The sequence below is a fragment of the Amaranthus tricolor genome, chromosome 2 (genome assembly GCF_026212465.1).
Source record: "Amaranthus tricolor cultivar Red isolate AtriRed21 chromosome 2, ASM2621246v1, whole genome shotgun sequence".
Taxonomy (NCBI): Eukaryota; Viridiplantae; Streptophyta; class Magnoliopsida; order Caryophyllales; family Amaranthaceae; genus Amaranthus; species Amaranthus tricolor.
The window spans coordinates 9,289,394-9,313,788 of NC_080048.1; the positions used below are offsets into that span (position 1 = coordinate 9,289,394).

Consider the following 24,395-nt stretch of genomic DNA (forward strand, 5'->3'; position numbering starts at 1 on the left):
CGTGATTTAATATATTTTAATAATTAGTCGCGTGCACACAAACATATAATCAAACATACATCATACATTTTATTTTAGGATCATAAATTTCTCCAGCAAAAATATATCTCAAGAATATTCAATTGCAATATTAATACCATAATATATTTCTCTCAAATTCAATCGCATTTAAAATCATTATTAAAATAATAATACAACTCTCATCAAAATAATATTATAAATATTTCTCTTTCAACTAAATCATATCAAATTTCGTTATCAAAATAATAATATAAATTTCATCAAAATAGTAATTATAAATTCAACTTTGATAAAAATAATAGTATATATAATTTGATAATATATAAAACATAACATCCTATTTAAACACATTAATTATCACTTAGCACATAATACTAACGAGATAGTCCTAATTACATGGACATTGAAAATTACCTTGTCACGCGATCCTAGACAACGTACGCTCCTAATAATCTCTGTCTACGAATCCGCTGTCTTTAATATCGAAATCTTGCGTTTTCTTGACTTGAATTTTTTAAGCAAATGGGGAGATGGAGGAAGAGTTTGTAGGAGAAAAAGGGAGTGTGAGTAATAATGTGAATGAAATTAAGGGTAATTGGTTTAATTTATAATAGGTAAGTGAGTTGGTTATAAGGTTTAGAGGGAGGAGTGAGAAGTTATTGTTGATGGGGAGTTATTTTTTTTTTTTTTAAATTTCTGAAATTTACTTATTTATTTATTTATTATTATTTAAAAAAAACGGTTGTTATATTTATAGTGTAAAATTTCATCAAAAGTTTGATATCACGCATGGTAATGAAACTTTGTTCACAAAAGAGTTTTTTCATTGGAATGAATTTCCATGACCACCTAATATCACATCTTCCAATGGTAATGCATTGGAATGAATTTTATGAAGAAAATGAGATGATTGAAGTTGGACAAGCATGACCGTCAAGGTAACCAAGAGATTTTCCAACTAAAATTACACTTTTTTTTTTCATTTCCATTTACCACCGTTAATTACTATCTACCAAACGGGCCATTAGTGACCAAAACATCATATCACTTGTTGATGTGGTTGTATATGTTGCCCATTTTCTTACGTGGCTGCACACGTGATACCCTATTCTGTTGTGGGTATACATTTGGTCGCACACTTGGTAGGTTAGAAGAATGAATATGACTTGCATGAATTTTGGGTTGAAAAATTGGGTTTGCATGGTTTTAATATTGAAAAAAGAGCAGAAGTGAGTGAGTTTAGTGAAGTTAGAGAAGGTAGTGTAAGGGTTGAGTTTAGTGAGGCAACTAACAAGGTTTGAGGGCATCCACAGTGAGAATGAGACTAATATTGTAAGTAGGAAGCTTAATGGTAGTTTTGTTTTTAGTGAAAGAAGAGATTTCTTCTCAAAAGGAGGACAATATGCAAGTCATAAGTTATGTTAGAACTAATAAAAGTGCAAGTGAAGATTACTACAATTTAACATCTTAATTAGTTAGTGTAAGAATAAACCTCATAAATAATCTCATCAATAACTATTAATATTAGATGTAAAACAGAGTAACATCAAAGGTATACTACATCCCAAATCCAATAAAAGTTTACCCAAAAAGTCAAATACAAAATTCAATAATTGGGTATACCAACTAAACTACCAATTATTAAAGGTTTAGACTTTTTTTTTATTCGACTCTCTCGATGTAACCAATTCTTGTAGTCTGACAATTTCTGTTAGTTACCTGCCACCTAAAACCAAAACAGATAAGTGTCAACCACGGGAAGTTGAGCAAGCAGATTTATTCCTCGTAAACACTTATTTTGAATTTAAAACATACTTTCATAAATAGGGAGAAGAGAATAACACATACAAGTTTGAAACTAAATCCTAGACTTTCGTGCGAACTAAGTATCTAGTTGAGAAGATGCTTTATATCTCTAAGACTATGTCTCTCTCTAATGATGTTAGTCAATACCCCAATGACAACTCGCCTCAAAACATAGCAGAGACCCAATTGTCTCTTGCTCACAATATAATATTATGGAAGAATAGACTCATAGTCTTTTAAATATCACTCCACATCACAAATCAATCATTAGTTTTCCAAGAAACGAAATTTAGTTATTTGTTAAATTACACACATAAGAAAATATAACGTGGACACGCTAGCTAGATATAAAAAAAGGACCATAATTACTCACCTCAATATTCGTTGTTAGGTGCCAATTATTTTGTTTTGGATTTCTTCTTCATTCAGTTAAGTCTGAATCCCTATTATTTTATTCTATTAGATCGCTCGTAGCTCGATACCAATCGGAAAGGATGGTAGTTCAAGGTGATGAGAGATTGTATTGAAGACCTCTTTTGGTTTGAGTTTTGATTATTTATTTAAGTGTAATAAATCTTTTAGAATTTCATAGAACTGTGTAATAGAGTAAATTATAGATTTGTGGGCCTCTATACTTCCATGTTATATATGTTTGGTTCTTGGTATAGCTGTTGAACTTGATACTAGCTTTCATAGACGATGATTTGGAATTTAAGATTCGATTTCATAGGATATTATTTTGAAAACTTCTCTTACTTAGACTATAAGTAAGTAAGTTTTTACAGTTGGTATCAGCTGCGCTCGTGGCTAATACTTAGGGTTAGTCTACCTAGTGGGGATACAATCTTGGGAGTATGAAAATTTAAGAATTTAGGACATATACACTTAAGATATGAGATTAGGATATGACTAAACAATAGTTGATGATTTGTACCTATGTGTGTAAGTTAGGTAGGTTATCTTAGGACATTTAAGTTGTGAGAAGTTAGGATTACAAGGTAAAATCGGAAACGCTTTAATGATTGATCGTGGAGGTAAGAAGATTCAATTCATCATTGCAATGTTTGAAATGTTTTCTGGTGATGTTTATGTCTTTATGTTTATTATAGTTCCTTTTCGATTATTGTTTTAGTAGCTAAAATATTTATATTCTAGGATTATGGATCATCTCACCTTACTTGTTGCTAGCTCTTTATTATAAAATTTTATTTTGTTGATCCACGATTATGATTATATTTTGGTACAAGAAAGCAAAGTCATATCTCATATGATTGTGATGTATCGATAGTGTACATTTGTTATAAGTGAGTTGAACTTTAAGAATGTTTGTGACATTGAAGGAGAGTCAGTGAAGACAAAGTACATCAAATCATTTGTACACTAGTAAAGCCTAAGGATGAACAAAAGATGATGTTAGTGTTAAACGGTGATTTGAATTCACCAAATCAATTCTATGCATTAGTGAGTGCATAGAAAGGGAATCCCATGAATGGATTAAATGAGTGAGTAGTATGTAACTTAATGTGTGATTGATGATGGTGTTTAAGTGCTAGAATTAATTCATTAAGTTATGTCGGAATTAAGGAAAGACTTAAACATAAGAATTATGGTATGATGAATGATAGTTAATGAGAAGAATAAAGGGTGAAGATTTTTGTACGAGGCATCCAAGTAATGAAGCATTTCCTTGATCGAGCATTGGATTCGGTTTTTGACTCTTGATATTCCTTGAAGTTGTTTATTGTACATTAATCCATAGCCTTAATATGTAATACTCATTAATGTACAAACCTCTATAAACAAGGTCTCATATGCCATTGTAACAGATCCAAAAAATACCTCAAACCTAAACACATAGCCTATATCTCTTCTCTATTGTAATTCTCCAATTTGAGCGTTCTTTGAACTCCTTTGTGATAATATAATTGAGATAACACACACCGGAGGACGTAACCTTAATTGAGTGAACCTCATTAAATCTTTGTGTCATTTTATTGCATTTATTTCTCTTACAAACATCGTTTTCATTGAAAGTATAATTTGTTTATCACAAGACTTCATACACTCGATCTTGGTGATATTAGAGTTTGAAACACGTCATTTGAACTCTAATATAGCGTCGTCTTCAGATGATTATTAAGGCTTATAGTTTGAGTTGTTGAATAGTGTTCAAACATTGATGTGATCGATGAATTTTCTATATATTAATGGATCTTATCATAGGTTATGGAGAAAGAGAAATTCATTTGTGGAGATAAATTCTATCAACAAGATTGTTTTATGACTTTTGGTAGCAGATCAGGGAATGGTGTGATAATCATCGAGTTATAAAGAAGCTTTATTTGGATGTTGAAGGATACATGACTTTTAATAAGAAAGAGGAAGTATCAAAACACATCAGAATATTCTATAAACAAATTTGGCGAGTCTTATACTCAATCCTGGGAGAGTGCAAGCCTCTCAAATGCGCTATGTTACTATCCAATATTACTTGCTTAGTATTTGAAAGGAGAAACTAGTATATATAGGAAAGAGAGTATGAAAACACATCAAAATATTCTACAAACAAATTTGGCGAGTCTTGTACTCATTCCAAAGAGAGTATGAAAACACTTCAGTCCACTATGCCACAGCTTTTTCCCACACATATATATAACTAACCTGATGGTATTTGTAGCAAAAAAGAGGGAGCCATTCATAAATTAAACTAGCTCTTGGGTAGGCATGGCCACGGTCCGGGTTGGTCCGGTTCTGTTCCGGTTCCGGTTCCATTTGGAACCTGTCGCGAACGGTTCCGGTTCCGCGCGGTTCCAAACGGTTCCTTGGCGGTTCATGAGGCGGTTCCGGCGGTTTTAACTCACGGGACGGGCGGGTCGGACCATCGGTTCCATTTTTATTTTTTCTTTAAATATTTATATAATAAAAAAATACTATAATATTGCGGACGTACCTTTGATGATTACTTGATTATTAGCGAAATTCATTGCATGTCAAGTTGTCATCGTTATTGAAATATTTACTAAAAAGAATGAAAAAAATAAATTAATAACAAACGAATCAATGATAATGTCGATAAAGATGATTAATAAAAAAAAAAAGGGAGAAAATGGACTTGAACCTAGTACCCAAAGGAATACTAAGCTGCCTACGTATCCCGAAGGAATCAAAGCCCACGTAGTTATTTGTCATACCTTTTATTTATAGTTGTTGAATGTTGATTTATCGTTGTCGGATTGATCCTATTCGTCTTCGTCATCATCATGTGGTTGGTTAGATGCTTCCGCTGACTCTCCTCCTGACGATGATGCAGATGTATCCATCATCATCCATGGATCATCGTCGTCGTCTTGATCATCATCATTCCTTAGTCCTTGTGTTCGAATCTCCGCTTGATCCCAATCTTTCTTGCAAACACATATTTGAATACTCTGTGGAGCAAAACGAGATCTCTTTTCGTCCAAAACTCTTCTACTTGCACTAAAAGCAGACTCCGACGCAATTGTTGACGCGGGAATTGCAAGGATATCCTTTGCAATTCTCGATAAAATGGGAAATTTTACAGATTTTTCTTTCCACCACTCTAAAATATTATAGCTTCCTTGGTCTATTTCAAAGTGGTGTTTAAGATAACTATCTAGTTCTAAATATGAGGTCGAGGAAAAAGATGATCCTACAAAACTATCATCTTGACTCATTATATTAGCTATTACCGAATTATAGTAAGAGGGACATGCCGAAACGCTAGCACGCCTAGACGTATCGCGTTTTGGGTTATACACACTAGCGTAATAATCATAGAGTTCTGCTAAATATTTTTTACATGTTCCTACATAATTATGTACATCAGTAGGCGGGCGATCTAACGATTGGTAGTAAAATCCTATTACTTTAGTAAGGACCTCAGTTTTAAAACATGGGTCCAAAATGGTTGCGATTCCATAAATATAAGGAAATTCGGTAAAATATGTCTTCCATTTTTCCATCATATCTACAAGAATCGGCTTCAAATATGGGTTAGTATCATCATGCGTATATTTAAGGAGATGATAAAAAATAGTAACACACTCACTTATTACTAAGTGAATGTTCGGTTCATAAACATATGAAAAAATCTTTGTCGCGTGGTCATACGCTTCTAATATGTTATGTACACCTATAGCTAATTCCCAAGTGTCATCAGCTATGTAACTATCTGTACACTCACTATATAGTTGTGTTATAACTGGACGATAAGCAATCGTCTTTCTTAATAAATCGTTGGTTGAGCCCCAACGTGTAGGAGTATCCAATGACCAATACACTTTTTTAAGTTGATATTGGTCACATAATTGTTTGTATCGTCTCTTTATCTTTCCAATCCTAAGCCACTTCACTATATCCCTAATTGGTTCTAATAAATCGCTTAATTGTTTTATGCCAGCTTGGCAAGATAAGTTAACTATATGCGCACAACAACGTATGTGTAATAAGCTACCCCCAAGGATAAAACTAAATGCAGGTTCGTTACACAAAAGTTCTAGACATTTAATGTTCGCGGTTGCATTATCAGTTGAACAACAAAATATCTTATCTAATAAGTTCTATTCTCTACAAACCCTACTAATCTATATTTTATGTTTTCACCGGTATGTCTTTCTGGCATTGTCTCAAAAGCAATTATTCTTTTTTGAATAATCCAATTTTGATCTATCCAATGTGCTGTTACACACATATAAGATTCTAAATGTGAGGGAGCAGACCAAATGTCAGTTGTTATGCTAACCCTACCATTAAAAGATTTAAACATTTCAACTAATTCATAGCGCATTGATTCATATAATTTAATTGTGCGTCTTTTAAGAGTGCTCCTAGGGATTGCTCTATATTGTGGTTGCATAGTTTTTCTAGCATAACGCTCGTATGCCCTACTTTCACCGTGGTTAAAAGGCAATTCATCACAAATTACATACCTAGAAAATTCATCAATCATTTCATTACGATTATATCTAAAAGGCATACCTGTGCTGGGAATGTCCCACTGTGTCTGTCGGCTTCCAGTTCCACTTGTGGTCCCGCTGCCGCTTGCTGCATGAGTTTCTTTTGTGATTTCATGTTTCTTTGCCAAATGTTTGTCAAAAGATCCCGTACCACCACCTAACACGTATTCACAAAACACAATAAATAAATTTTTATAAAATCGTACCACCATCATTACGATTATGTATGTATAAAAAACTTAAAAAGTATTTACCTCGTGCGAAACTGTATGAAACTAAGGGCTTTACTCCTTGACTTTCACAAATTTGACAAGTACATAAGAAAATATCTGGATTCTCGGTTGGTTCTTTTGTGAAATACGACCACACATGTGAAACAGCTCTACCACTAGGAGGTGGCATTGCCGGAAAAGATTGTCTTACCGGTTCATCTTCATCTAAATAAATAATTTAAAATTATAAAACTATAATTAAATAAATAAATAATTTAAAATTTAATTAATTTGAAGAATAAAATTATAAAACTAACCGATAGTTTGGAAATTGACTCGTTTACCACGAGCTTGTCTTTGTTGTTGTTGTTCTTCATGTGATCTTGTTGATGACTGTCGAGATATATGTATCCCAATATGGGTCGTTGGTTCCTCTTCTTGTTGTTCTTCTTCATCAATTTGTATTTCTCTTTCCACTTCTTCTGCATAATTATGTAATTCTGGGTCGTACCCTTCTGGATAATTTGGTTCATAATTATAATTACTAATGGAAGGTGTTGTTGATACCGACGGAGTAGAAGTGGCCTTTCTTTTGGAGGAGCTGAAACCTCCCAATGATTTTGCCAATTTAGTAACTTTTTTTGAGGCTTTTTTCAAAAATGAAGACATGATTGATAATATTGAAATAATAATAGAATTAAGAAATGAATAAAAAATTAATAGACTAATTATGTAATTAACTAAATTAAGAAATAATTAAAAGACTAATTATGTAATTAAGAGAATAATTGCGTAATTAAAGAATTAAGTAGAGAGAGTAAGTAGAGAGAGTAGGAGAAGAGATGAGTTTTGAATGAAAATGATTGAAAGTGATGAGTATTTATAGGGGAAAATGCAACGGCTACATAACAGCTAGTTTTCGCAGTTCCAGTTCCATGGAACCGTTAAGCCGGTTCACCCGGACCGGTCCCGGTTCCGGTTCCGGTTCCATGGAACCGTTGGACCAGTTCCGGTTCCAAACCGCGGTTTTTTAGCTCCGGTTCATGAAGTATTTTTCCGGCGGTTTCACGGTTCCGGCAACTTTTTCCGGCGGTTTCACGGTTCCACGGTTTGGGGCGGTTCGGAACCTGTCGCAAACGGTTCCGGTTCCAAGCGGTTCGGGACCGGTTCGGTTCCGGGTAACCCGCCCCGTGGCCATGCCTACTCTTGGGATAATCTAGTAGATCTTCAATAATCTAGTCTTCCTGAATCATAGACAAAAGTTTTAAACTCAAAGCACAAACCAGCATCCATACACCAGCCTTGAGCCTACAACAGCCTAAACCCGAAAAAGAAAAGAGATGGTAAAGAGAGAGAGCATGTATAAACTAAAACAATTGAGGGCTGCTTTTGCTTATACCCAGTACAACTATTTCAGTTCATTCAATACATTGGTTTTCCTTCCATCAAAATTCACTTTACAAAATAATGGAGCAGATAGAATAAATTGCACATATAGGGGACAATCTCCCTAACCTAAATCTTAGCCTTTTTATAAAATCCTAACTTTCATTAACAATGAAAATACTTTACTACCAGTCACTCGGAGTAAATTCTAGTACAAAACTTTGATTTGAAAAGGGAAAAGCTTTGAAAAATTGCTCGGGTACTCATACCAACAGCGAGAAAATAAAACTGCTCATATCACCTCAAGCTAGCTAATATTTGCAATATTTAGTCAATAGAAGATTCTTCTATACCTTGTTTTAGCACCACCAGACGATACCTTGGTTTAACCTTTGATCTGCTTTTATAAAGTTACATCCCAGTCAAACCCTGTATAATCTTTGTTTTACTCCAAACTTAACAGTCCCAATAATGAAGGATTCTCTTGTGTAAATTACAAGAAAAATGCATTGCACCAAATCAGAAATTATTCGGCCAGTTGATCTGTGCATGCTGAGGATGTTGATAAACACTAGCTGTTGCACCCATCATGTCAACAACACCAGGCATGGGCTGCGTCTGTTGAAGATGGGGATGCACAGTTGTTGCTGTAACTGCTTGAGCAGGATGGTATAAACCAGCAAAGGTGCCTTGACCTGCCTGTGTAGGTGCAAAAGTAACATGCTGGCCTTGAGGAGAAAGATTGTAAAAAGAGTTCACTGGCAAACTGGAAATGTCACGACCTAGTGCAGGAATCCAGACAGCTGGACCTTCACTCTGCAATATAACAGAATTCTAACTCAGCAAAGCACAAGCAATTAAAAATAAATAACATTGTGAAAGCAATTAAAAGTGGATCCTGTAGAGTTATGTTAATGGAAAGAAAAAATGGATCACATCCAACCCAATAAAATCAACTGTAAATATTGAATTTAATTAAAATCTCAATCAGTTGGTAGAATAAACCAGAACTTGAAAGAACGGCGAATCATAGTCAATTTCGTCCCAACGTGGCTCAACATGGACAATAAAGAAAGGCATGCAAAATACAAAAGCATATCACACTTTACTACTTGTCAGTACAGAAAGATAAATGCTCAAATGGTCTATGGCATTTGGTCACTTGATGGTACAGAAAGAAAAATGATGTAAAGGTTAGTAATAAACTTTAAACTCATGAAATTTTGATCCTATGGCTATGACTGCTTTCTTCTGTAATGCACTATGCTCATACTGGAAGTATAGATCTTGAAGAATCAATTTCCCTCAAACATTCTCTCCTATCCATTCCCACCCATTTTTTTGCCCAAGAACTGAAGCACATACAATAGTAGATTGACCATATCATACCATACAGCTATAAAAGTTATTCTTATAAGTTCACTTATAAATACAATTAAACAAAGTAGAAAAGGGAAAGAGTAAACTAAGTAGCTAACCTGCTGCCCAGTGATATACAAGTTGTTATCCTTAGATTGAGATGCAATTAGATCTTCATTTGCAGTTGAGTTCCCAGCAGCAGTAACTGAAATAGAATTGTAACCAGCTTGGGAAGTTCCATATGGACCATAACCTCCAGTCATACCCATGTGCATAGAGTTCCCAGCACTACCAGCTGGTTTACACTGAGACATTGGAAATTTAACTGCTGTAGGAGTAACTGCCACTACAGGTTGTACTGGATATACACTGCCTTCCTGTGCTTGCTGAGGAAAAGCATTGTTACCAAGAAACTGGGGCATGGAAGGAAGTGGGGCATAAAATGGAGGAAAATAATGTCCATAAGGAACATAATTTGGAGGATAATGGGGTAAATGAACTCCAGCTGGTTGGCGGAAAATAGGTATAGGGTGTTGAGTAACAGCTATAGAGTTTTGCATCACCCCAGCAGCTTGAGTTGCAAGTGGCGTTTGAGCTGCTGTGGGCAAGACTAAAGGATTTCCACCCTGCAACTGGGACAAATAAGAAAAATTAAGCACTGCGGGAGCTATCATACAATAAGATCATGATGCAGTAATACTCATTTCCATTGCATTTTCATACACTAACCACTTTCACCAAAGTTCTAAAGAGGGTAAACATATATGCAGTAATACTCATTCATCATTTACCTAGCATGTTCAAAGGTGAAACTAAAAGCTTCTGTAACAAATTTTTTTCCTAATGAACCAGGTAGTGAGATGTTTAGTGCTATCAGACAACTCACAAACTACCAATACACTACATATTGATTTGCACAAAAGCAAACCTAGACACTTATCTGATCAACAGAGTATCAATCTTATGTCAGACTGACACTGTAATCAAGCTTTTAAAAAGCAAGTAAACTGTGCAAAAACAAAATCTATATTTTCCAATGTGAAAATAAGAAGCAAAATAAATCTTTGGGACAGTCCAACAACCAAAAAAAAGGTGTCAACTCCTCTATGAGACTTACTATCACTGTTTGATTCCAGAAGGAAAAAAACTACAACGTTCACCGGAGCAGCAACAGCACCAGAAGTAGAAAGCTAGCTAGAATTTGGAGAAATGAATTCCATAAAGTAAACTTTATAAGGTTAAACTGACCAATTATTGGAAAATATGATGAGAGGAGTAGAATAGTATACTTCAAAGATCCATTCACATATATCTTTAAACATACATTAGGTTCAAGATTCAAAGTTCTGCTCAACATCGGGGTCCAATGATCACTAGGGAAGAAGATAGTAGAAACCATGTTGTGGTTCTACATTCTACAAGCAGACCCTTATTATGATATAAAATCTTTCACAAATACTAGAGTGAGCATACAAACCTCTGTGGGAGGTTGTGAAGACAAGACTGCAACATTCCCACTGTACTTGGAAGCAACTTCATGTATCGGAAAAGGAGAAACACGGGCATCGCTATCCGCTCCAGAACAATAATATTGGGTATAGAAAATTGAAGGATCCACCGGTTGTTGTACCTTCAAAAATAAATTAGATAAGGACATCAAGAACCTCAACCAAACAAACATGAAAAGAAAGCCGAGAAATAAAACTGTCAAATGCTAACAGCAGCATGCATGCTATTAACTGTTCTGGAACAACTCAAAAACTCGCATCCATGATCCACTCACCCCTACATCTATGATCTACAATCAACTGGATAGTAGGATCAGTTGATGAAACATCCATCTGACAAAAGGATTCTAAAGCAATGATCCTGTGTTAGAAAGGGTAAACGAAAAAAGAAAACACTTACAACAATGCTAGAAGCTCTGGCAGCATCGCGCTCTTGATTATCAGAGACTTCTCCTGATCCTAATGGATTTTCAAGCATTGGTGGCATAAGACCAAAACTAACACCGGCAGACGAATGAACACTGGAATGTTGATTGCCACTATCTGTCTCCTTAGACTCACAAAATTCAACCACTGAACTAGCTGGAGCACTAACATCACCAGACGATAAGCTTTCTACTTGCTTGGGTGATTGAGAATAATCAGCATAATCAGCTCCTTCTCCAGGTGCCAAATTATTTTTACTGCTGATTAAAAGCAGGATAAGTTAGGCAAGATAAAATGGTTCAAAGTACATTCATATGCACTCCAGCCAAGAAACCGAAAGGATCGGTTACATTTCACTCTGACAAAAGAATCAACATCCGCATGCAATGGACAAAAAAATGCTAGGAAGCTATAAAGTTTTAGTAACTCCAGAATGTTATATGATCAAGAGATATGGGTACAAAGCACGACTCCACTCGCCCTATTATAAAACTAAGAAAAATTACTAAGATTAAAGTTTTCAGAGTTGACTCCAGAAAATAACGAATTGTGTATTCTCTCCTTGTGTGCACAAGTACAATTAGACAAGAACGGCTTAATGAAAACATTAATAGGTAAATGTAACACTATGTCCTCTAATGGTGCGTATTTCTTAGATAGTAAATAGAGCCCGAGATTTCACAAATTGAAAGTATTCGGGGGAGAGAAGGAAAAGAGGCCGAAAAGGTGCAAAAAGGGGTTAATGAGTCAATCACAAATTGTAACAAAAAAATTCATACAAACCTTGTGGCCTCCTCCCCCATTATTTCTTCAATTCCCTGCTCTGTCTCAGAAATTGATTTCGAGTTTTCAGTTTCAGATTCACTCATGGATTTTGAGGGAATAATCAAAGCGGAGTCAAAGCTTCCAAAACTCAAACTGGTTCGCACAGCATCAGGAACATGAATGTGATTTGGAATGATAACATGCTGAGCTTCTCTGACATGCAGCTTATTAAGATCCTTACAGAGCTTGTTGATTGAAACTGTTGAATCAGTATTGCTTTCCACAGACTGAGTGTGTGCACAAACCTCGGTAGGAATAGCCAAGCCTTCGGATGCAGCTGGTGCTTTCAGTCCTTCAACAGTGTTTACATTGATCACCTTTGGTTTCCATTCTTTATTAGGCCCCACTGAAGAACATAAGGAAGGTCAATTCAAGAAAAACTTTGACACCATTAACAGAAAACGGCAACGAATTTGGGTGGGTGTGGGTGAACATAGATCAGTAAGCAAAATGTAAGACAACATGTTGCCCACAACGTAGAGCAAAGAGTTTCTTTTTATAAATCTGACCGAGTGGCTCATAAAAGCCCCAAACGCTTTAACAAACACTACATGAAAAAAACACGTCCTACAAATACTAGCACAAAGTGGTTCCTCCAAAGATGCACAAATTCAATACCAGCAATTGACAACAACAATGTCAAAGCTTAATCCTACAAAATGGGGACGGATACATGAACCAAAACAAGTGAAACATTACCGCTAACAAAGAGAATTCGACCAGATAATAATGTCTAATACTTATTTACAACTAACAAAATCAATTCAAATAATCATCTACAGATACTCATTTCCATTCAGTACTATTTATTGTAATATGCTTCAACAGATCCCAATTTTTTTATGACATTATCCGGCTTACCTCTTCCTTTTCTAAGCTCATCAATGTTCCAACCTTCAACTCTTTTATGCGGTTTTTGTTTAATAATATATGACAACACAGAATCAAGCAAAGGGCCAGTAGGTCATGTATCCAATTTTCTGTTCGAAAAGAATAACTATAGCTTATCAAATCAGTACATATCCAAGTCACATATGCACAAAGTGCCAGAGTACAAATCTAACGAGTTTCTTCTGGCGCTACACAACTGAAAATTAAGGGCACAGAGAAACACATTTTCCTTGTGGCTAGACATTTGACGAGTAAAGGTAATTTACAAGAAACAAAGAGAAAGGAACAGGAATAACCTTTATGAGAAACCAAAGCTTGTTGGTACCGACTACCATAGTTAGAAGAAGGTCGACTTGAAGAAGAGCTCCCAGGACCCATTGATGAAGACTGCACATCATTCTTTCCAACTACTTGTGACTTGCCACCCATATTTCCTAGTACAAAACGTCCACCAAAAGAAAGTTAGCATCCATATAAATACTCATTTTTCGAAAATTTTAGGGAACCAAAGAAAGATATATCAAACAAGTGTTAAAGTTATAGAATCATCATTACCAGCAATAGATTTGTTTTCAAGAGATAAATTTAAATTTGGCTCCATAGGGGAATGATAGTTTCCTACACGTTTAACGGCACCAACAGAAACAGGAAAATGCAAATTATTTGATGGAACCAAAACAGGATCTAAAGCAGGAGAATCGACACCAGGAGATGTTTCTGGCTTGATGATTTCCACATTTGCTGCAGACACCATGTTGGATTTCTTGTTTCCACCATTATGTGATTGTGGCTCAATTTCCTTGGTAACACTTCCAGAGAAAATTTCTGGGGCTTTTACAACTTCAGTAACCCCTGATATTATATCAACAGGACCATTCGCAAGTTCTGTAACAGAGCTGTAGATGATAAACAAGAGACTATACATTTAAACCCAAAACTATAAAGCGCCTGACCAAGACGATCATATGTGAATTATGTGAATAGCTGCATAAAATGAGGAACAGTTGGGATAAAAAATGACCTTCCATCATCTTTCTTGTTTATCTCCTGAACTACTGAAGGGCAAAAAACAGAACCAACTTTGTCAGAAGCTAGACTGATTCCATTCTCCTTGGCAGGAATACTTCTTCCAGCCCCAGCGCCTGACAGAATAGTCAAAAAGGTATATCATAAGGAAAAGAGGCAATGACAATGTTGAAATTACTGCATTGCAAGAATACCACAAACAAAAAAAGATATCATGCAACTTCAAGAAGAAAATTAACAAAGAGTAAAAGAAGAATCCAAAAAGAAAACGTTAAGAATTGTCTTGGACCTATTATTAATAACAGTAAAAAAAAGTAATACATGAGAAACTTTTAAGGGTAACAAGCTGACTTCTAAAAAAAAATATGCATGATTTGCACATACAAGCCTTGCAGCATATAGTTTATGCCAAGGATATCTACGATGGAAGTAACCCATCTATTGAAACAGTTGGTGGAGTACTATAGAGTTAGAAAAAGGACTAGCACATGTTGTTATTCTAAAGAGGCATACATCAAGGTACCAAAAGTAATACACTACTAAAGAATCACAAAAAAAGGGTATTTCGTAAAAACAAATTAAAATAGTGCAGAACATGTAGAGTGGCAACAAAAGATTTCCTGATTATAATTGGCCTTCTCCAAGGTTACCCTAAGCCTGTTCTTTTGTGATGGTCTTAGATGAGACAACTTGACCGTCGATACGTGAGCACTCGTCAATTTGGGTTTGTTTGTATATTATAATTATAAAATAAAAAAAAATCGAAACAAAAGTGGTTGCCCATGAATGAACCAGAACCTCCCTTTTGCAAGACCATATGACAACCAACTCCTCTACCTTCACTCTTTATTACCTTTGTCCCAAAGAATAAGCCTCATTTCCATTTAAGTGCATCCCATTTAATTTGCCTCATTTCTATTTTTGATCATAACTCACTCTTTCTTTAATCCTCATTCACACAATTAATTTACTACATCTTTTTATCCCAACCACTCATTTTCCCACTTTTCCATGAAATATATTTTTAACCACTTACACACACTTTTCTTGATTTTCAACCCATTGGTACTTGTGCCTATTTCTTTGGGATAGAGGTTGTTCCCACTCATTTTGCATCATTTCTAATCACAATGGGAAAATTTTTTCACATAAGAAATGCAAAATGATTAGGACAGAGGAGTACTTTATATATTTATTACTGCTTTAATTACTTTCCTCATTAGTGCTTCAGTAGTAATTAATCTTCAAATTCATTTCCCTTTCAATTTAATAGTTTGTTAGCGGTTGTATTTTGTTTGAATGCACATATGACATGTAGTTAGTAGCCTAAGTGCCCAAAAAGTTCCTTTATACTATTTATAAAGTAAAATTTACATGTTAGTAGCATTCAATACAAAAGCAATTAGCTATTAATGCTTGCTTTTTCTTCATAAAGCATCTTCACAAAGATTTTTTCTTGCATTAGTAGTCTCTTTGAGCTCCCCTACATTAAAACATTACTTTTTTTCATCTGAATGATGTTAATCAACATTCCCAACATCACACTAAATCAGATGTAGAGAGAATGCAATTAGGATATTATGTGATCAAGGTGTCCTCCATCCCACACACAAAAAAGCTCAAAGGAAATTTCATTGAATGACCAATAGAACAGCTACATGTAAATACAGATCACAATATTGGGCTTTTAGGAGCAATTATTATAGAAAAATAGGAATAGCCAAAATGCGGATGCTTTAATGGATGAGTAGACATATTTTGAAGAATAGAATTCGAAACTAAAGCATAAGCAATGTTTAAGTACCACAGATATTGAGTGAAAATGAAAAGGAATTTTTTAAGGTGGTTTAGGCATATGCAATGAAGGAGTATCGGTGAAGTAAAATGTTTGAACTTGAGGGATTTAAAAAGAGGGAAAGGAAGACCAAAGAAGACCTAGAGGAAAAGAATAAAAAAATAATGAAGAATCTACAATTACACGTTATGATGGAAGATACTCAAAATGAATGGAGAAGGAAAGATAACATGGACGATCATTGATTTATCGACTAGTCTTGGTCAACCCAAATCATTTGAGATAGAGACTTTGACAGTGTTGTTATTCTTGTACATATCCCGACAAAGAAATATGATAACAATGAAATAAAAAATTACCAACAAAGAAATATGATATCATTAAAAATTAAATTAAAATTGTGTCTAAATTGTAATTAGAGATTATGAACACCATTGACAAGAGCTATTTATAGCTTTCAATTTACCATTAGCTGCATAACGAGATGCATAATTTCCCCTACCACCTCGACCACTTCGTTCTGTTGGACCTGATCTCCACCGAGAATCTGCAATCTCTGGGCTAGTCCGGTTCTGAATCATATAAATAAAAGCATAACAAAACTCAGAATGCAAAATGCTAATAGCAATCCAACAATTGCTACACTAGCCAACAAAAACAGTCATTATATTCATAAAACACTAGCACAGAATCTAAATAGGGATATGACTTATGAAGGAGTAAAAAAGAAAGCACACATATCAAGGAAGAACTTAATTTCCTTAATATAAATCTAATAAAATAAAAGTTTATCATATTCTAATTAGAATTCAAATTCAGAACTTTAGACAGTTTACCGTCCAAATAAAAGAAAAAAGAAAATTAAGACACGAAAGAATTACAGTAAACTACCATGGAATTGCAAGTCTTGATACTTTCCAGAATTTCAATCGTAGATTATAAAAAGTATTAAGAGAAAAAGAATTGAAAGAGGAAAATCACAAAAAACTGCACCAATTTGTGAAAATCAAAATTGTACTTAGTAAAACTATATAGCCTAATTTCTCCTAAGCCAAAGAGCGATAACTAAAGGCCCTGATCAAGAATTCATTTCAACCATAGTAATATAGATCATAAATAATACCAACTTAGGGGGGGTTTTTCTTAGAATAAAACCAACTTTAGTTTATTAACTGACTTACCAAATTTTTTTGTCATATAATCTTCTATAGTTTAATTTTTAACATATTAGGTATATTCTAGGGAAACACCCCAAAAGGTTGTATTATTCATGGTTAATCAAAAGTTGGTATTATTGTAGGGAAATAAACAGAAAGTTGTATTAATCCTGGTAATTTTTCCTAAACATTTGGATAGCTACTGAAACAATAATTATGGAGCAAAAAATGCATAATTCTTCAACAAAAAGAGCATATGGTCTACAACTAATACACTAAATTCTCAACATACCTCTTTTTTCCGATCTCGTCTCCTTTTCACTTCGTGGAAGGTATCTAAAAAACATAAGAACAAAACATCATATGAATGAACGAGAAAAGAACAACACATGAATCACAAATTCAAAAATATGTGAATATAACACTACAACAAAAGATGCTAATGTTAACATTCTATTTACCATTTGGTACATATGAGGCAGGAATAGGATAAAATGTTAATCCTCTTAAATATTTTTTAGTGAAAGGTCACTATAAGAAAATTGTTATATTATTGTCACATGTTATCCTTTTAAACTTTCCTTACATGGGAGTCACTTTATGGCATTAATATTGAAAAGCTATTATCAAAAGTCATAAAAACAAATTTTTCTATCATGGGTAAGGATGTCAACAGGTCAGGTGTACATCGGATTAGATGTGTTATCTAAGGAAAAACTCAAATCCAGACACGGATCCGTGAGTCCAAATATATAAGGACAAAATCCATAACCACGGATCTCACGGATCGAATTCAGGTCCAAAAACGTGTCCAAAATAAGCATTGTTGAAATATGACTCCTCGCATTCACTAGGATTCAATTTCACAACCTATATAAGAATAGATACAAAAAAGTCCTAAAGCGAAACATAATTGCGACAAATAAGGATAAATTACAAGAGCTAAGAAAGAAAAAAGAGAAATAAAGAATCAGACATTCTCGATGTACAGAAATGAAGAAGCTAGACAACAATGTCTGGCTGAAGAGAAAGAGAGAGGAAAATGTTGAAGAAAGAGAAAGATTGAGTGAAATGAGGATAAACAAGATAGAAGGTTCGAGGTAGTTAATTTTGTGCCTCATTTTTATATCATAAAACAATGATCCAAGGATCCGGGTCCGGGTCCGGGTCCGGATATTTTTTGGGGACCCAGATCTGAAACAAAAATCCATATTCGACTTGGATTCACTGGGCTCATATCCAAAAAAACAAGTTCGAGTATAAAATCCACTACAATCCCTAATCATGGCTAAATTGAATTAACTTGTTTGTTATTAAAAGAGTATGATAACATACATCTCACCTCTACAAACTATAAAGTGAAAGTCATTAACGACATTGCGGTAATAAATGTTGCCTTATCATAAGCCATAGCCTAACCAAGTGATAAGAAAGATTTTTGTACACGTATATGTGATGTATGTGGTATAAGCTAGTCAATTCATATTAAAACAAGAAAACAAAGGATAATGTTTGTTGAATTTAAGGATAAAATCGTTCTTTGGTTGACTTATCATGTGCCATTCTAAATTATGTGATGTTTTACATGGTATTTGCAATCATGTTTTGATTTAAAATACCTTTTCTACGAGGGTTAGGTCATGTAAAATGTTACATATTTCACCAACTTATTCACTTTTTGAATTCGTGAATCGTTATTCACTCAAAATGGCCTAAAATAACCCAAAATCGACTATAATTTGCTTTATCTAATTCATGATTTGCGAGAAGATTAACACTAGTTGTGCACGTTTAGCACCCTCTTACCCACAAAAGCCACTTAGGTGGCATGAGAGCATCGTAGTGCAATTGTTGCTTGGAATAAAGCTAAACCTATACCAGATGAAACAGTGACACATTTAACTCACATCCACTAAAGCATATACCTATTGTCCCCATGAAGTTGCATCTCTCTTTTGTAGTGATAATATTAATTAGTAGTTGAAGAATAAAACAAAATACAAATGAATGTATAAAATGAGTGATTTAGGTAAAGAGAGAGAATAAGTTTGGGGATGATTTTTGAAAAAAGCATAGTTTTAAAAACAACGTCGCATCGCATCACATCGATCGCGTTGTAAAGATTTTCAAAATAAACAAACTGATATTTCTTGTGTTGTGAAAGTGTAAAAAAAACGCGTCGTTACACTACGGAGAGGGAGTGGGGTCATTACCAAAAAAAGAAATTGTACAAAGTAGGAAAAACTAAAATAGAATTAAGTGCAATCTCAAAAGAAAGACGGAGTATTATTTTGAACACAAACCATTATTGTTCGTGAGAAACTATTTCCCCTTGTCTTTACAAGTAAAAGCACTTGCATTTATTTCCATAACCAAGGGGCCAGGAATGTAACGACAATTAAGAAAATATTGTGGAACAAATAGATTAGGACCACTAATATGACGTAGATCCATTCAACATATCCATGTCTCAATCAAAGGCTAGCTTAATCAATATTTGGGTTTGGTTCATCTTATGCTTTACGTTTGATACATTAACAAAAATCACTTAACCAATCCCTTCAAATTCCTTCCCTCCCCTTCCATTTTGTTATCCAAACAAGGGATCCCTCATCCCTCCAAATCTCTGCCCTTAGTTTTCTTTCAATGACTTCCATCTAAATATACCCTGAGTTCATTTGTAAATGTTTGTCCAAGTAGTACTTTATCATAGCTTTATAATTTCACTATTAGTTTTGTTAGTTTGTTAAAATCAAGTATCGTAAGTATTTAAAAGTCATAAATTAAGCCAAGCTAGTCACTTTGAATGTATGAAGGAAAGAAAACGTGGAGATGAAAGTTAAGGGAAGTTATCTAAAGTGGGAGGTTAAAAGAAGTTACAAGGAGTAACCCTTCATCTACAAAGACATGTAACTTGCATGGTTATGGGGAAATTGTGTAGAAATATTTTTCCCTTAAATATTATGATGTTTTCAAAGACTTTAACTGATTTCGAAATGGTAACTACCCATAAGTCAACTTGGACATGTGGCATCAAGTAACTAAGGAAATTACATAACTTCCCTGAAGAAAGTTGGAACCTACTTGAGTCTGCTACATAAACCAAAACAAATCAACATCAATGATAATCTTATTAAATCAACGAAATATCTTGTAATTTATTATCAAATAAGTAGTTCATGTAGCAGAGTCCATATGATGGGATTAAGAGTGTAAGTAATTTGGATTAAAACCTAAAAAGAAAATCATAATCAAACAAGAAATTCGGTTTGATTAACTGGTTTGAGTTTTATAAATGGATTTGGATTGGAATTTTTAAAACCGAACTTCGACAATTTGGATTCGGTTTAACAAAACGAAAATCAAAAAACCAAAAAAAACAAAAACATTGAATTATAATAGCAAAGAGTATTGTTTTGTTATTAGCCCAAATAGAGGCCTAGACAGCCAAATTATAAAGAAAGTGAGAGGTTAGAAAGAAGACGAAAGCCCTTATGTAATCAAAACCTAATTTGCTTTTCTACATCCAAATAAACCCTAAGGCCTTCCACATTTTGCCTCCACGTGTTAACTAATTTGATGTGTTATGAAAGAAAGATAGAGTCGGCAAAAAGCTTAAGAACTTCGTTCAAAAATGGCGATGAGTGATAACCACACCAACACCAATCAATTTTTACAAAACGCCTCCTTCCTCTGAGAATCTTTGCTTCAATATTTGCGTCTTCATCATCAAATATTCATCCATCCTCAGCCGTACTAATCAACATCTTCAACCATATTAATCAATATCTTCATCCGTCATTTCATCACATCTTCTTTATGTTTATATTTATTCTAGACTTGTCTATAATTTTTTTTTAGATCTTTCAATATATCTTTTACATATATCTATTTTTCATTTCAAGAGATTCTGCTTTTAAATTTTTTTTTTTTGTTCTTCGCATCACATGTTTTGTTTTTTCATTTCAAATCTACAATATTTTTATGAGATATTAACATATCATTTTAGATTTTAAAATAGAAAAATTACCTAGAATAATCCAACTTTTTTATGATGAACCATGATTAATCCCAACTTTAGGGGGTATTTTCCCATAGTAAATTTAGGTAACCCGATGACCTGCTATAGTAGCTAATTCACAAAAAAAATAAACTAAAAATTAATGTAAAATTAAAGAAAACTTTTAAAAATTTTACATCACAAATTTTGAATGATAAAAAAGATTAGAATTTTTTTAACATTTTTTGTAACATTTTTTTCGACATTTTATTTTATTCTATCTTTTAAAAAAAAATTACTACAGCAGACATTTGGTTATCAGATTTACTGTAGGAAAATACCCCTCGAAGTTGGGATTATTCATGATTAATCAATAGGTGGAATTATTGTAGGAAAATCATGAAAAGGTTGGATTATTCTAAGTAATTTTTCCTTTTAAATATCACAATAATTTAAATTTGGTTTTTCGAACTAGTTTGCATATTTGGTAGTAAGTTAGGTTTTCCTTGATTCTACAAAAATTTGATTTGGATTTGGACTTAAAAGTCAAAATCGAATTTAATTTAGTTCAATTTGATTTTGTCTCGGAAAACCAAACCAAAAAGGAATTTACATCTCCCGCAAGGATTATGACCATTTTCAATTGTATAGTTTTCTAAGGAATTAAACATGGGATTCCTTCACTTACTCATAATAATACAAATCTAAAATCTTTTTAAATTATATAACTACAGCAAACTAATCTTATCAAGAAGTTTGATCTAAGAAGCAGATGCAAGGGTCAACCCTTAAAAGGGGCTCCATCAACATCTCTAATATTTCCAAAAATAAAAAACCTAGAATGAGAGTAAAGCCTTTGCTCAAGCATCTCAGTATGTAGACGGCAGTAACTGTAAACAATACTCATACAACTAGTCCATTAACAGAAAAAATCAACACCATAAGACCCTAATAATACCAAATACTAATGATCAAAAAATTCATATCCAAACAAATTCACAGTAACTAAATCACAGCCACATTTTTCTACTAAACACGTTTTTGCATCCAAAAGTCCTGAAACAGAATTCAGCCACAAAATAGTACTCTCTAAACATGGAGTTTGCTGCATATCCAAAAAGGGCTTGCGTAGGGAACTACTCAATGGGACGGAGGGAATAAGAATTAACATCCAAATAACAAAGCAAGCCCTAATACAACGCCTGCCACATATTAACGCTAATTTTATAAGAAATATCCAAAGTTCTTTGGGCACTCTCCACATTGTAATCAGTACTTGATCTTAAATAAACCCTAAATACTACCCTCTCTAATACTCACTCGGTCACTCCCCATATTCTCCCATTCATATTGCTCAAAGTTCAGCAAATATCCAGGAAGCACTAAAATAGTGAAACCCCTAGAAGAAGAATTTAAATTCTTGAGTCGAAATTTTCAAACAGCAACCAGGGAACTTAACTTTATGATGCTACATAGTCATTAGGTTTAAAAAATTATCAAATAGAGAAATTTAACACAAAAACAACCTAAAAGACCAAATTATAGAGAAGTTAAATCAAAGCTGTAAGAGAAGAAAAAAGGACCTTGACGGAGGAGCTTTTGAGCGGTTTCGTTAGGATCCATACAACATTCCTTAAGCATTGCATAAATCTCATCCTCAGAGTGATTACCAGTGATTTCTTTAATGTTTTGAATCGTCTTCCTCACATTGGTAGGAATTGTTGAGGACCTAAACCCACCGCTCATCTTCAAACTCAGAAAAACAAAACAAACAACTGAACCGATTTGATTATCACCGATCAAGTCGATTTTTTTAAACCTTAAGAAATGATTGTGGGTAGTGTTGTAATGATTAGGGAACTTTGAATTGAACTGATCTACGGAAAACAGGGAGAAAAACAGAAAGAGAGAGGAGAAAGAAAAACAGAAAGAAGAGGGAGAGCAAGCAAAACGGAGAGCTTTGCAAGTTTGTACGGCTCTTTTGGTGTTTATCATTCATTCATACTTCGTCTATTCCTATTATTTTGCCTCAATTGTAAAATAGATGATGGGATGTTGGCGATTAATTATTGCTAACTTGCTTCCTTAATTGGTTTATTATTAGTTATCATTATTATTGGATTTTAAGCTTAATCGAAAAATCCAATTGTATTAAGAGGAAATTTAGTAAATTAGCTGGTTTTGGATGAAATGACCTTATGATGAGACCGTTAATTTGGGCCGGTCTAATTCTTTGTTTTTTCATTTTCTGGACATTTTTCAATTTTGATCTTAAAGGTATCAAGTGACAGAAGCGACTGAAAAAGTCCCCAAACAAAGGGTTCCCAGGCCTCAGACTTCATTGGTGAAAATAAAGACGGATGAGGAAATGTAAGTTCATCCTTTTGATCTAATTTGAGATTATTGCATTATATATTTTGGATTTTTGACCCACTTAATTGGTATTATGAAATCGTTGAGTGCATGACAAATTATGGAGTGTTGTGTTGAATTGTTGTTTATTTTGGAGTACGATTTCGTGTTGGTTGGAGTTATAATATTATATATTTGGATTTATAATATCATGTAATTGGAGTTATCATATTATGTATTTGGATCATAACACTGTCGTTGGAGTTATAATATTATATATTTGGATTTATAATATCATGTAATCGGAGTTATAATACTATGTATTTGCTTTTATATATTTGATTTTATACTAGACGTTGGATGTATAACATTATGTATTTGGATTGATATTTTCATGTGGGATTATTTTACGAAGTGTTTGGTGTTTTATTGGTATGCAATTGGAATTATGATAAGGTATAATTGAAGCTTTATATTTGGATATATAACATTATTAAATTGCGTGTTCTTTCCAGTGTTGATAAGAACATATATACTAACTGCAAACCCCATTTATTTCTAATAAAGGGAAAAGAACAAGTGGAGCAAACTGCCAAACAAGTTGATGACGTTAATGATATTGGCTTTGAAGGCCTTCTTAGAATGAAGCCTTTTA

General features: G+C 33.9%; 1 protein-coding gene across 4 annotated transcripts; it reads right to left on the reverse strand.

The window, feature by feature from the left end:
* Positions 1-8,343: 8,343 nt before the first annotated feature.
* LOC130805347 (GBF-interacting protein 1-like) lies at positions 8,344-23,418 on the reverse strand. 4 transcript variants are annotated; one of them, XM_057670110.1, is made up of 11 exons: positions 22,972-23,406; positions 17,681-17,724; positions 16,698-16,803; positions 14,432-14,552; positions 13,966-14,306; positions 13,707-13,844; positions 12,478-12,865; positions 11,669-11,951; positions 11,238-11,390; positions 9,880-10,392; positions 8,344-9,217 (listed from the first exon to the last, which is right to left on the reverse strand). In XM_057670110.1, exons 1-11 carry the CDS (start codon positions 23,381-23,383, stop codon positions 8,921-8,923), a joined length of 2,796 nt encoding a protein of 931 aa, XP_057526093.1. In that variant the 5' UTR covers positions 23,384-23,406; the 3' UTR covers positions 8,344-8,920. The 4 variants fall into 4 exon arrangements, with proteins under 4 accessions (XP_057526093.1, XP_057526092.1, XP_057526095.1 ...); XM_057670109.1 differs by having other exon boundaries at positions 8,384-9,217; positions 11,669-11,954; XM_057670112.1 differs by having other exon boundaries at positions 8,397-9,217; positions 9,880-10,386; positions 22,972-23,418.
* Between the last annotated feature and the right edge of the window lie 977 nt (positions 23,419-24,395).